The sequence below is a fragment of the Mesoplodon bidens genome (genome assembly GCF_964165515.1).
Source record: "Mesoplodon bidens genome assembly, chromosome: 2".
In the NCBI taxonomy this organism is placed as follows: Eukaryota; Metazoa; Chordata; class Mammalia; order Artiodactyla; family Ziphiidae; genus Mesoplodon; species Mesoplodon bidens.
The window spans coordinates 130,802,659-130,816,408 of NC_138177.1; the positions used below are offsets into that span (position 1 = coordinate 130,802,659).

At 42.4% G+C, this 13,750-nt stretch overlaps 1 protein-coding gene across 3 annotated transcripts in view; it reads left to right on the forward strand.

Moving 5' to 3' along the window:
• JAK1 (Janus kinase 1) overlaps positions 1-13,750 on the forward strand; it is a 139,560-nt gene that overhangs the window by 92,938 nt on the left and 32,872 nt on the right. For all 3 annotated transcript variants that reach the window (XM_081225217.1, XM_081225216.1, XM_081225218.1), the window contains 5 exons: positions 42-165; positions 5,543-5,696; positions 8,941-9,104; positions 10,734-11,076; positions 12,631-12,816. In XM_081225217.1, the coding sequence (XP_081081343.1) occupies positions 42-165; positions 5,543-5,696; positions 8,941-9,104; positions 10,734-11,076; positions 12,631-12,816 (971 nt within the window). The remainder of the gene's footprint in view (positions 1-41; positions 166-5,542; positions 5,697-8,940; positions 9,105-10,733; positions 11,077-12,630; positions 12,817-13,750) is intronic.

Consider the following 13,750-nt stretch of genomic DNA (forward strand, 5'->3'; position numbering starts at 1 on the left):
TCTATTTTCAATTTTCTGATGTGTTCTTTACTTTTCCCCAGGTATATCTCCTCTGTGTCACAACCTCTTTGCCCTGTATGATGAGAACACCAAGCTCTGGTATGCTCCGAATCGCACCATCACTGTCGACGACAAGATGTCACTCCGGCTCCACTACCGGATGAGGTATGGGTGCCTGCTGGGCTCCCTCACGCAGGGACGGGCGACGGTTAGCCTGGAGCCCTGAGTCACTTACCAAGAAGTATTGTAGTCATTTTTATAATTTGTAAGTTTTGTATTTGCTTGGTATGAGAAAGGACTTCTTCAGTATTTGGAAAACAATTCAAGGTGAGTTTGACCACCTTCCTCTGCCACATTTTAGAAAAGAAATTATGATGCAGAGGGTATCTTGAATAGAATTAGTATCGTATAGCAGAGTTTTTCATTCAGTGAATCATGGATATGAGTTTAATTTAGTGAGTTATGACCAGGATTTTTTTAAAAAGAGAGAAATAGATGAGGATAGATGATATCGGCATATATACATATCCTAAGAATATTGTTTTTTAGAACTTCAGTTTGAGATATGTAATCTGTCTGTATGTACTAGGTCATGATAAAATAAAATATGTTTCTTACTAAAAGTTGTAGCTAGAGAGCTTGAGAAACACTGCCTGAAGTGGAAACCTAGAAATCCTAGCTTGGTCTTGTTCTAAACAGGTGAATGTTTTGATCCACTGCCTGAGGATTTTTGTCTAGTGGGGCTGTAATTTTTCTTCTGGTGGGTACTTATTTGCCTTTTCTCCCATATTGTAGACTTTGTTAAATGTCATGTAGTCTCCCAAGGTGGCACAGGCAGTCAGTACTTCACCACTGTAGTCTCTTGAGTTTATAAGCGTGTTTGTTCTGTACCTAGAATTGAAAGTATGTTTGTTAGATACTAGTTAAGCATACTTTCACATGTGTATTTAGCAGAGGAGCTTATAAATTCACCCTATTATAAACAGAGTGAATCCTATCTGAAAAGAATCTTGACATACATAGATGTGATTAAGTCAGTGGGTTAGCTCAGATGCTAATGGAACACCAAGTCATGCTGGAAAAGCCCTGGAGATCTCAGAGGCCCTCAGTATTTTAGCTGCTATTTACTCTGGGGAGTCAGTAGAGTTGTTACCATTCCACAGTGGCCTGGGTGTCTTTCTCAGCGGAAGCTGAACCAGATCTATGTTCTTTGATAATCATCCTGGGGAGCTGACTTTCCTCTTCTCTCTGTACTCACCCACGGTCTCACCTTAAGAGGAGAGGTGTGTGTCATGTGAGATTTCATGCCCCAGATTTAGGGAAACATTCACCCCACCCAGCTGAGCCTTCCGACTATATTTGGATTTGTTTTTCAGAGTGTAATCTAGCTTTCTGTGGCCTGAGGGTTGGCTATGTGACCCAGCATTGAAACATGTACTTGCAGCTTGGAGTCTAGGAAGTGGGGCATGTCATTGAGTTCTAGTTCTTTCCCTCTAGGTTTTTCCACTTGGCTCGGAATCTAGAAGGGTAGAATCTGGGACTTGGAAGACACCTGAGTTTGCCTGATTCAATTCTTCCAATTTTTTAGGGGGAAACTGATGTCCAAAAAAGAGAACTGAGTTACTCACAGTTACACACATAGTGAATTGTCTTGTTAGCGTTAGAATCCTCTTTGAGGCCTTCGTCTTTGCTGGTCATGTGACTGCCTCATGATTAAAAGCTGTCTTTGCCAGCTCCCTGTTTATGTTAGCTGCCAGGAAGTGCATGGCTGCCTCATTTTTGGCACCTTGACTTTGTACCTGACATTGGGCTTCAACAGGATATTGCTTTGTTACCGCAAGCTCTTTGAACTTGGAAAAAAAGATCCCACCCTAAGCTAAAACATTTGCATTACAACAAACTACATAATTTTGAAACCTCATCATCTCACCACTAAAGAAGGTGTAATATGAAAATAGATGTTGGTGAGTATTTCAGTGGAATCCCAGCTCTGTGTTCTTGTACTTTAATTATACTTTTCTGCTTTTAGATAATTTTGATAGCTGTTGTTTTGTAATGTATCTTAATATAAGACAAGCATATTCTTTATTCCTTTTTAAGAAAAAAACGTTTTCTTGCTTTTTCATCTAAATAAGTTTTACTATCCATTAGTAAAGTTCTATAGAAACCTAAAGAGAATTCGTTGTATATAATAGCTGTACATAAACTTAGAATGTGTAATCATCTGTAATATAATTTTCTCAAAAACTTGCAAGGAAGGCATATCTCTTATTGGCAGGTCTGTCTATCCCGCTAATAAGGGGGATAATCTCTCCTTCCTTCCTTCCTGCAGTGTTCTTCCACATCATTCTGCAAAGGAATATCAGCAGCTATCATACTACATTTATTTAGATCATTCTTAATTTTTTTCCTTTAGCATGTTGTAATATCAGGAATTGGCCCAAGTTTAATAATTAATTTTGAAAGGAGCGCACAATTTCTGCTTCAGTGTACTTACTAGTTTTGTCTTATTAGCGATTTTTTTTCTTTGAAACATTCCCTGTTGTTACATTTATTTATTTATTTTTCTTGAAGTGTAGTGGATTTACAATATTAGTTTCATATGTACAACATAGTGATTCAGTATTTTTGTAGGTTATACTCCATTTAAAGTTATTACAAAATAATGGTTATATTTCCCCGTGCTGTACAATATATCCTTGTTGCTTATGGAAGATGTTGATTTTGGCAGTTAACTGATCTAGAGGTTTTTTCTTTTTATTGTCTTATTAAATAGAGAGCTGTCAGCCTTTGACTATAGGCAATTTCCAGAGATCCAGCCTTGTTTTAGGCTCCCTTCAGCCTTTCTGTAGTGGAGAAGCTGCACATTGCCTTATCTTGTCTGAACATCTTACCAAAAGGCTTCCAAGGCAAGACTAGTCTCACAGGGCTCAGACAGCAGCCTCAGAAAATGTCCTCGTTCAGCCCCGAGGGAGTATGCTGGGCCCTTGGCTGTTTATCATAGAGACTCAGTGGGGTGTGGGAGATCCATGGCTCCGACTGGTTCAGGGAAAATCTGTCTTCAGTGTTGCTCTTTCACACAACTTCCTCCGTCCTTGACATCCTTTCCCCCCTCATCCCAGGTAAGCTTCCATACCATATATAATTCTCATTCTCTCACTACCACCTTCCTCCACTCTCAAACAGAATTTACCTGTCCTGCATGCCCCTCTGTCAGAGCCCCACTTTGAACCTTTGTATATGGGGTGCCTGGCACACGGTTAGCACTCAGAAGCTCTTAGCTACTCTCTTAATCATCCCATTTAGACCCTCTCACCTGTCTCCTCCCAGGCAGACCCCCTGGAACTTATAGTAGATCACTAGATTATTGTATGAATGAAGAGGACTCTCCATTTTGGATTTCCCTCAGCAGTCAGAGGAGTTGGCCATGGCCTTGTCCATCTTTTTCTGCCCCAGTGTCAGATTTCCTGTGTCTGCTCAGCTGGTAGGGCTGGTTCACCTCTTACTTTCTGCCTGCCCAAGGCAGCCGATCCTGGAGGAGTCCTCCCCGCCTTGCTCTGTTCTGCCCTTGAAGAGCAGGCTCCTCAGCTTGGGGGCAGCATGAATTCTGCCCTCTTTGTGAGCTGAGAGCCTCAGGCTTCTACTCTCACATGGGAAGGTGCGGGGACAGTCCTGCAGCTGTGGTTTATGGTGCATGTGGACTCTGTGGATACGTGTCTGTCTGAGAGAGAGATGCCAAAGGCCACAGTCAAATGAGTTTTGTGGAAGATGGGCTGTATAGAATCACTTGAAAGTTGTAAAATGTTGATTTTTACCTTTAAAGTAACTTCTTATCCATCCTTTCCATTTTAATTGCTACTTCTTGAGTTAGGTCATTCATTTGCTGTTTCTGCATCCAACAGGCATGTATTAGCACCTTTTATATGCCAGGCGCTAGGGATTTAGTGATGAGCAAGGCACTGAGGCCTCTGCCCCCACAAACCTTACGGCATTGCCCAGGCTGCTGCCTTAGGCACCTGCTTGTCTCTTGGCCTCTCTCATTTCAGTCCATCTTCTCTGGGGCTTTCTTCCAGTGGGGTCCTGCCTCACATCAGTTTGGCTCAGTCTTCCTCTGCCTTCTGTGTATGGTCCAGACTCTATAGCCTGGTATTTATTTATCCTAGTCCCAACTCCCTTCCCCAACCCTTTATCCTTCCCTACCACATCCCCTGGCAGTGGCAGCAACTTCTTCCTCCTTGGTACTCCTTTGGCACCTTATCTGAGACACTCATGTTCAAGAAAAACTTATCTCTGAGGCACAATGCCTTGGGCTCATGATGTTATTAGGGATCCACAGAAGTGTTTTAATTTTATTTAAATCAGGAAAAAAATAATCCAGCCAAGATTATATTCATCTTTATACCAACATAGTTGTAAAATATAACTTTAATTTTTTTTTATGGAGGAAAAGAAAACTGTGTGAGGTCCATGAAAGTCACAGTGTAGCTCTGTTTATGAGATGTGCCCCCTGGATTTAACTGATTGCCTATAGACAGGGAATTCACAGCAGGGACTGTGCCTGAGAACCCCTTGTGTTCCAGAGCCTGGCCCAAGACCTGGCATGCCCTACACTCTGCAAATAGAGCTCACTGACAGATATCTGAGTTTAACGGCAGCTCCTTTTTGGGAGGTTTTATATGTTCCTTCTCCATGCCGTGGTGGATTTTCATCAGCACATGGGCATGTCAAGGGAGAGAGACCCAGGTACCCTCTGAGTCTGTAGCCTAGAGCTGGCCTGGATCAGCTTGGCTCAGTCACTTTCACACATTCCAGAACTTGTTGTGTTTCTCTTACAGATGGCAGAGGAAAGTAGTAGTGGAGAGAACAGGCTTGTGGTCTTAGGTGACCTAGCCTCTCAGAACCTCAGTTTTCCTCATCTATAAAATGGAAACAATGAAACATACCTTGTACAGTTGCTGTAAGCATTAAATAGCATAATGTATATAAAGCATTTATTAGTTCAGGGCACTGCAGCTGATGCTTGTAGTAGTGTTTGTATATTTCTTCTGTTTTAAAACTTTGTTCATTGTAAGATAAAAAGTGTCAGTAACAGCCATCTGAGAATTAGGAAACACTGTACATTAACTGTATGATGAAACTAGATTTCAGAAATGTTAAACTGTGAAATACGTCTTGGATTCAAGGCAGGCTGGCGTTACTAATGGTGGAGGGAGTTGCTGGGCTAGCATCTAGTTCTAGACAGCAGTGTTTTCCTATCTAGGAAGACGGAGTGGAAATTCCTTTGTGATTTTAAGGAAGTCACTTTATCTCCCTGAGTCATAGATGAGGTTCTGTCAGTATGCTCTTCACAGAGTGCTTGTAAGAATGAAAAGAAAAGGACCTTATAAACAGTGAAGTGCTACACAGATGAAAGATCTGTCTGTTTACTTCTCAGGGAAGTTTAACCTCTGGCACTGATTGCTCTGGGTAGAACCAGGACGCCTCTCCCACGCATGCCAAGGTCCCCTTTCCCACAGTTAACATTCATCTTCCTGCCTTACAGGTTCTATTTCACCAACTGGCATGGGACCAATGATAACGAGCAGTCAGTATGGCGACATTCTCCAAAGAAGCAGAAGAACAGCTACGAGAAAAAAAAAGTTCCAGATGCAACCCCTCTCCTTGACGCCAGCTCATTGGAGTATCTGTTTGCTCAGGTAAGATGTTGGGCCCAGGAGAGCGTGGAGTTTGTGGGGTGGGTAAGACATAGTAGGGGTCAGATTCCCTGGCATAGCCGACCATGGTGGCAGCTAAGATGCTTTATGGCCTGTTCCATGGGTAGTTCTTACCAACCCTGGACTTGCCGCAAGTGAGGAGGGGGAAGGCAGTTCAGCATCCAACTGGCTGGTTATCCCACTTGTGGGCTTTTTGGGCTTTACTTCTTCCCCGTTCCTTTCTTTTTCCCCCCTCCTACCATTTCAGTTCGTGTCTACAGTGCCTCCTGTGCAGAGAGCAGAGGGGAGCTGTAAGTGAGGGAAGGTGTAGTTCAGGGCTAATCACGAAGGTACTTCTCAGCAGTCACAGAGAGGAAGGAGGTGGCCACTCTGAGTCACAGTGGTGGCAGGGTAGAACAATAAGACACTAGAAGAAAGCCAGAAAGAGAAGTTAAGTCACCTAAATTACATTACCCTGAGATAACTAACATTTTTGTATATGTGCTTCCTGATTTTATCATGCACATATGTATTATGCACTATGTAGTTTTTGAAAATATCTTATTGTTCTGAGTGTCTGTGTACTTTTCGCTAAGGTGCTGCAGAAACTGTGGTGAGCAAGACAGATATGGTCTCTGCAAGCACCAGACATATAATCGATTGGACAAACAAAACAAGCAGATAAAATGATACATAGATAATACACAAGAAATTGTGAAAAGTGCTATGAAGAAAAAGGCCTTTGTCATAGAGAATATGGGGAGGGAGGTTTGAATGGGGAGACCTAATTTAAATAGTGTGATCAGAGAAGGTCCCTCTAAAGAGTGGCATTTATACTGAATTTTGAAGAATAAAAAAGTGTCTGCAATTCTAAGGAGTGGGGAAAGTATTTCTTCAGAGTAGAGCAAAGCTTTTCAAAAGCAGCACTACTGACATTTTGGGCTGGTTAATTCTTTGTTGTAAGGGATTGTAGAATATTTATCCACACCCCTGGCCTCCTCTCCTTAGATGCCAGAAGCACCAGTGTAGTGGCAGTAGAGTTGGAGAAAAATGGGTGGATCTGAGATTAATTTTGGAGATGGATTTGATATGATTTGCTTATGAGTTGGATGTGGAAGGTGAGGATATTTGAAGAATCGAAGAGAATTTTGAGATTTATTTTAGGTGGTGTTTGGTAGATAACGGAGTGATTGCCTGCACAGGGAAGACTGGGAGCAGCAGGCTGGAGAAGGGGTGGGAGTTGGGGGCTCTCTTTAGGAGATGCCTGTGAGATACACAAGTGGAGATTCAGTTAGGAAATCGAGCGTGAGACTGGAATCCAGAGGAGAAGTCAGCCTTTATTTAACTAATCCTTGTTTCTGAACATGTTTGGTTTTTTCCCTCCTGTTATGCTATCACTGTTACAAAACAGCCTCATACGTACGTCTAAATATGTGTTCTGTTTATTCTTTCCTTAGGATATACTTTTACACGTGTGGGTTATGTGTCACAGTTGTATTCTCTTGTACAGCTTTGGTTGTTGATGGCACACTATCCACGTTCCATAATGTACCTGAGGACTGGCCTCAGAGACAGTAGAGAAGTGGGACAGGGCACAGCCCTGGGCAGATACTGTGTAGAAAAAATAAGTGAACTGGCCATTTTCAGATTGGTCTTTTTGAATTCAGCCTCCCAGTTTTACATATATTCATTTCTGAGATTGATTCTTTTACTTTTTTGGGAGAGGAAGTGTAAAAAAAGAGTGCACCATACTTCAAGAGTAAGTATTACATTAGAACCTGACTTTTCAGAGCTTCAGGAATGAGTTACTTGAGGTAGTTGTACAGTGATATTGACAGAAAATCACAGCCAGACAAAATAGTTTCAGATTTTGTTCTCTTCACACATTGCTGGTGGAGATGATTGTTGTTGGTCCTTGGTAGTTTGAAGAAGTGGTCAGTGTCCTTTTCTTACTGAGAGAAACAAGAAGTCCTATCTTGGGGAAAAGGGGGAACTGCAACAGTGAGAACCCTCCATCCAAAACCCACTAAACTAAAGTTGCTTCAGGGAAAGTGAGTGTCTTCCTTATGTAGGAACGCCACCCCCATACTTCATGTCTGCCTCTTTTCGAGCTGGAGAAAGGCTAACGAGGTCCCAATCCTAAGAGCTGTGTACACTTCCAGTCGGTGAGCTTTAAAGACTGAGTTTGACTGTAGCACAGTGTTGCAGAGCCGTAGCCCTGCAGTCACATCTGGTCTGACCCTCTATCCCACCACTCACTAGGTCCCCAGTTCCCACAGTATTCTGTCTTTCTACTTGACTTTGGTTTTGGTAACTACTTGAGGTTATATATTTCTGTTTGTTTGTTCTTCTTTCTTTCCTGGAAATCTCCGTAAGGTCAGCGATGTGGTTTGGTTAACTGCTGTATCCCTAGCACCTAGAATAACATCTGGCCCGTAATTGGTTCTTGTTAATCAGTGATTACCAAGTGAGTGAATGAAGTTATTTAACCTTTTGGTGCCTTGGATTTCTCAGCTGTTAGGCAGAGATGATGATGTTAGCCTCCCCCTCATAGGGCTGTTGTAAAGAATAAGTGAAATAGTAAATGAGAGGAACCTCGCACAGTGCCTAGCACTCAGGTTAGGGCTTAATAAAGGGGACCTAGCAGCCCTCATTGGCTCGTAGAATGTGGCGTGCCTCAGTGAGTGAGGGGGTGTATTTTGGTGATACATTTCACTACCGGAAACTTGAACAGCAGATGTTGAAAAAACTTACGTGTGGTAATGATGCAGTATAGAACCTGGATTCCTTCTCCTTTCTGTAAATCTACATCAGAAGGGTGTGTGGTGCTCTGTCATTTATACACCGGTTCGTTGTGGAGTTAACAAGTAATCAAACCCCAGACAGCTGTCGCGTCCCATGCCCTGGTGCAGCCCAAGCCTAGTACATGTTGCTTTTCATCATCACTTACATGGGAAGCCCCACAGAGGGGCTTCATGTGTTCATACTGTTCACCAGCACCCAGCATAGTGCGCAGTATTTATTAAACAAATGAATTAACCTGGGGAGACCTTTCCCAAGCCCCTTCATGCCCAGGTGTTGAGAAAGAGCTTTGGTGCCAGAGAAACTAAATCTCGTTAGTCTCATTGCTGTACTGCTTATTGGGTAGCACCTCCCTGTGTGGGGAACCTTCCTCTCAAGATCAGAAACATGGGTGGACTCTTGAAACTTAAGTGGTGGTTCATTTCTTCTCACCTCTGCTCCAAAGGGACAGTATGATTTGGTCAAATGCCTGGCTCCCATTCGAGACCCCAAGACGGAGCAGGATGGGCATGATATTGAGAACGAGTGTCTGGGAATGGCCGTCCTGGCCATCTCCCACTATGCCATGATGAAGAAGATGCAGTTGCCAGAACTTCCCAAGGACATCAGGTAAACCTTCCTGCTGGCTAAAGAATTGATTGTGGGGATGGTGTTATTTTTGTACGTTTTCATACATCTCAGTTTAACTACTGCCAGCTTTTGGCTGACTATTGCTCTCTGCAGAGCGCAACTCATTTTTAGAATATTTATGAAAGGTAGCACAATTATAACTGTGTCCTGATTTTGAATGTTGGATGATGACCTCAGAAATTTGTACTAGGGTGACAGTTCTGATCTGGGGTGCCAGTCAAATTAGTGGCCTGCATGCCCTCCCCCTTCCTCTCTGCCCGTGCTGGGCATTGCCATCTATCACTGAACTTTTTCCTTTTGTGCTGGATCTGTCCTAAAATCCTTCTCAGTGTAGCTCTACAGGCAGCTGCTATCGTTCCCAGCCAGAACTAGTTCACTAGAGAGCTGTTAATTCTGATGTGAAGCACGATCAGCTGTTACCTTAAGAAAACTGTATTTACTTAAAGTTATCATTTGTAATCAAGTCTTTGTGAGAATATTCAATCTGTGTAACTCCCACCCATCTATGAAATATAATTTTTTTTTCCTCACTGCTGTGGCCTCTCCCGTTGCGGAGCACAGGCCCCGGACGTGCAGGCCCAGCGGCCATGGCTCATGGGCCCAGCCGCTACGCGGCATGTGGGATCCTCCCAGACCGGGGGCACAAACCCGCGTCCCCTGCATCGGCAGGCGGACTCTTCAACCACTGCGCCACCAAGGGAAGCCCCTGGGCACCTCCTCTTTATTTTTTCATGAGGCTAAAGTAAAAAGTGATAACTCTCCTCTGATTTTCCTCTCTATTAATCTAAAAAATTACAATATTTGGGGGGGATAAACTTCAAACTCCACCGTTTTCCACGGTTGTGAAACCATCTGTGCAGCAGGGATTTCCCTGTGCCAGGTGCTTTTTCAGACCTGGGAGTAACTGGCCAACGGGTCTCCCCACTTTGACCCCCAGTGGACTTGTTCTCTTTTTCTTTGGTGTGCATACTCTTCTTAAAGCTGGCTCCTGTTCTAGCAGTGTATCCATTCGCTGAGATTCTGTTAGTCATAGATACTCTCTCATTAGCACCTGGATGGGTAACTAATTTTTCAGTTTACTTGTTGATCCGTTTAATATATCTGAGACATTTGCACATGGCAAACAGTTTTTGATCTTTATAGAAAAACTGTAAAATAGAGAGGCAAGTAGAACATACAGAACATCTTCCGTCACTCCTGACACCTTCCAGACGGCTTTCTAACTGATGCTGAACCTTAGTAACAGTGTTTATGTGAGCACCAGTGTGCACAGGAACAGTGACACTAGCAAACAAAAACACAGATAAGTGCATTTTGCCGCCTGCCTTTGTGACCCAGAAAATCTGATGATTCCTGTAGGAATTTGCATTTCAGTAAAATCTGTGGAACATGTACTTGTCTCTTTTCTTTCAGTCCCTGTTCACCTCGGTCTCCTTAATGATTATCATCCTCAGAGTTTTACTCCATGTAAGACCCCCGGGGAGTAGACCCTTCTTTCTCATTTGGCAACACAGGGAAGGAAGATTTATAGACTTAGGTTTGTTTCTGCACTATTCTGCTAACCTATACATGAAAAAGAGACAATTTTTTTTTTTTACTTTCTTTCAGCTACAAGCGATATATTCCAGAAACATTGAATAAGTCCATCAGACAGAGGAACCTTCTCACCAGGATGCGGATAAATAATGTTTTCAAGGATTTCCTAAAGGAGTTTAACAACAAGACCATTTGTGACAGCAGTGTGTCCACACACGACCTGAAGGTGAAATACCTGGCTACCTTGGAAACCTTGACAAAACATTATGGTGCTGAAATATTTGAGACTTCCATGCTACTGATTTCTTCAGAAAATGAGATGAATCGTTTCCATCCAAATGATAATGGAAACATTCTCTGCTATGAAGTGATGGTGACTGGAAATCTTGGAATCCAGTGGAGGCAGAAACCAAATGTAAGTGCTGATAGGTGGCTGATCAGAACAGAACATCCTGTCACATGGTGTGTTCCGTGTATTCTGTTGTGATTATCTCTTTGCATGTTCATCACCCCTGTCAGCCGAGTTTATTTCATGGGCTAGAGACCATGTATCATTCATCTTTTATTGTGTCCATGTAACAGTAGATCTAAAATAAATATTTATTGAGTTCTGTAGGGAAACAGAAATATAATAACAGCATATACAATATGTAATAATATAGTAATAACAGTAGACATGTACCAAGTGCTCACCATGTACCAAGTACTTTTCTAAGCATTTTACATGTATTAACTCATTTATTCCTTAAAACAAATTTATGAGAGATACTACCATTTTCCCTATTTTATAGATGAACACAGAGGCACAGACAAGTTAAGAAGCTTGCCCAAGGTCATAACTAACTAATAGTGATTATGCCAAGAATTGAATTTAGCCCTCTGGTTCTGTGAAATAGAGTAATTTTTCTTGCAATTTGGAGCTTCTTTTTGAAGTGTTTGTTGGATGAGGCAATAGAGCAGAGTGGTTTAAAAGCATGGGTTTTAAATCTAAATAGATGTGATTCAAATCCTAGCTCCACTGTTTATACTCACATGGCCTTGGGAGGTTTACTTCACATATATCAGCCACATACTATTCATCTATAAAATGGCAATACTTAGTGTATTACCTCATAGTGTTGAGAGAACTGAATGTCGTTTAGCACAGAGCTTGGCATATGATAAATGTTCAATAAATTATTATAGCTGCTATTGTCATCATCATTATTATTGTAAATAATAATAATATTGAAGTAAAGGTGAGATTTACTTTCTACTCCTATTGTATTCTCATGCTAAAATAACAGTGCCAAACACTCATCAAGTGTTTTCTGTGTAGTGTGGGTACTGTGTTAATAAGAACTTACCTACTGCTCAAGGAACCTTGTGAAGATGTAAGATCTCTGATTATGGATGAGGAAATGGAGGCGCAAAGAGATGACCTAAGTAACTGGCAGAGGCACGATCTTATCCCAGATCTCTGGTCTCCAAGACTTCTGCTACACAAAATACATAAGCTTGTGCAGACATGTATGACTCCCTGGGTTATCCAAGCATGAGATTCATACCTTCTCTTGAAAATTCCAACTTGAATATGGCTATAAAGTCAAGACAATCAGTGATAGATTCTAAAAGGAGAAAGCCTGTGTTCAAATGGGGGGACCTGATTGTAGATGCATGTCTAGTGAGCAGTTATTTCCATTCCTGAGTTTGCTTGCACATTATAGATTATGTAAAGAGTTTAGTCAGTGTGTTCATTAAGATCTCTTCCAGGTGTAGGATCCCAGGCATCCCTGATGGGACCAAATAGGCCCATGGGGACCCAGATAGGCTCATGGGTGCTAACTCCCAGTTCCTCTGTCAATCCAGGCACGCTGGCTTTCTCCTCCTCGGCTGCAGGCCTTCTGTTGGTTTGCCAGGAGAAAATGAGAAATACCAATAGAAAATGAGAAAGCTGACTTCACCCTGTCACTTTTATGTATCTTATCAGGTTCTTCCTGTTGAAAAGGAAAAAAATAAACTGAAACGGAAAAAACTGGAAAATAAACACAAGAAGGATGAGGAGAAAAACAAAATCCGGGAAGAGTGGAACAATTTTTCTTACTTCCCTGAGATCACTCACATTGTAATCAAGGAGTCTGTGGTCAGCATTAATAAGCAGGACAACAAAAAAATGGTAAGTTTGCTTCAGAAGTGATTCGGCCTGGGTCTGGTGTTGGGAGGGAGACTTTGCTGAGGACAGTTATGCAGCATGTGCTCTTCAGGGTTCCTGTCCCAAAGAGAAAGTCTTATGATCGTCTTATTTAAGCCAAAAAGTCCCTATTGCTGACATTGACATTATCAGTGTCTGTTTTTAAGTTACACGGGCACATTCTAGTGCCTTTCTTTGGTCTTCAAATGTGTATCTGCTTCAGGATTTGCTGTCTTCCCAAAGATATTTCAGCATCAATATTTAGTTCACAAAAGTTAGTGGATTTGAAGATCCACATCACTGAGTGAGTGTCAGCATTTTCTCCCAAGGGCTCCTGCACAGCCTTTTCTGCTGAGTTGGGTGGGTCATCTGGAATGAGGTCGGTGGGAAGCCCCATTTTGCACTTGAGCAGACTGTCCAGCCGGTGGCTCTGGCCACAATGACGGTCCTCATCGTGGTGTCAAGCACACCCAAGTGACTCTCGGACAGAGGAAGGGGTGTTCAACCTCTCTTCCTCTTTTTTTGGTATCACTTGAGGACGTGATCTAGACAGGCAGGCCAGTTTGGCAGGGGAAGTGGGAGTCCTGCCAGAATAAACATGTTTATGTTGGGGAAGTCACGGCTGACGGCACATGGGGAGGACAGGTGGGTGAGATACGGTGCTGCATGCAAGGAAGGTAGTCATCTAGGGAAATACCATGTTTTCCCTAAAAATTGGCAAATACTTTGTCAAAATCATAACACTCAGTACTACTGGGAAAGAATCTGGTGATATGGTTTAGGACAGATGGTCATTCTTTTACATCTAGAGTAAGTAGTCTTTTTGATATACCATTTGGGAAAGCAATTTGGTAAACATGTGTTAAAAGCCTTGAAAGTATCTATATATCCCTCCATACAGGAAATGAGGACCTGTCTT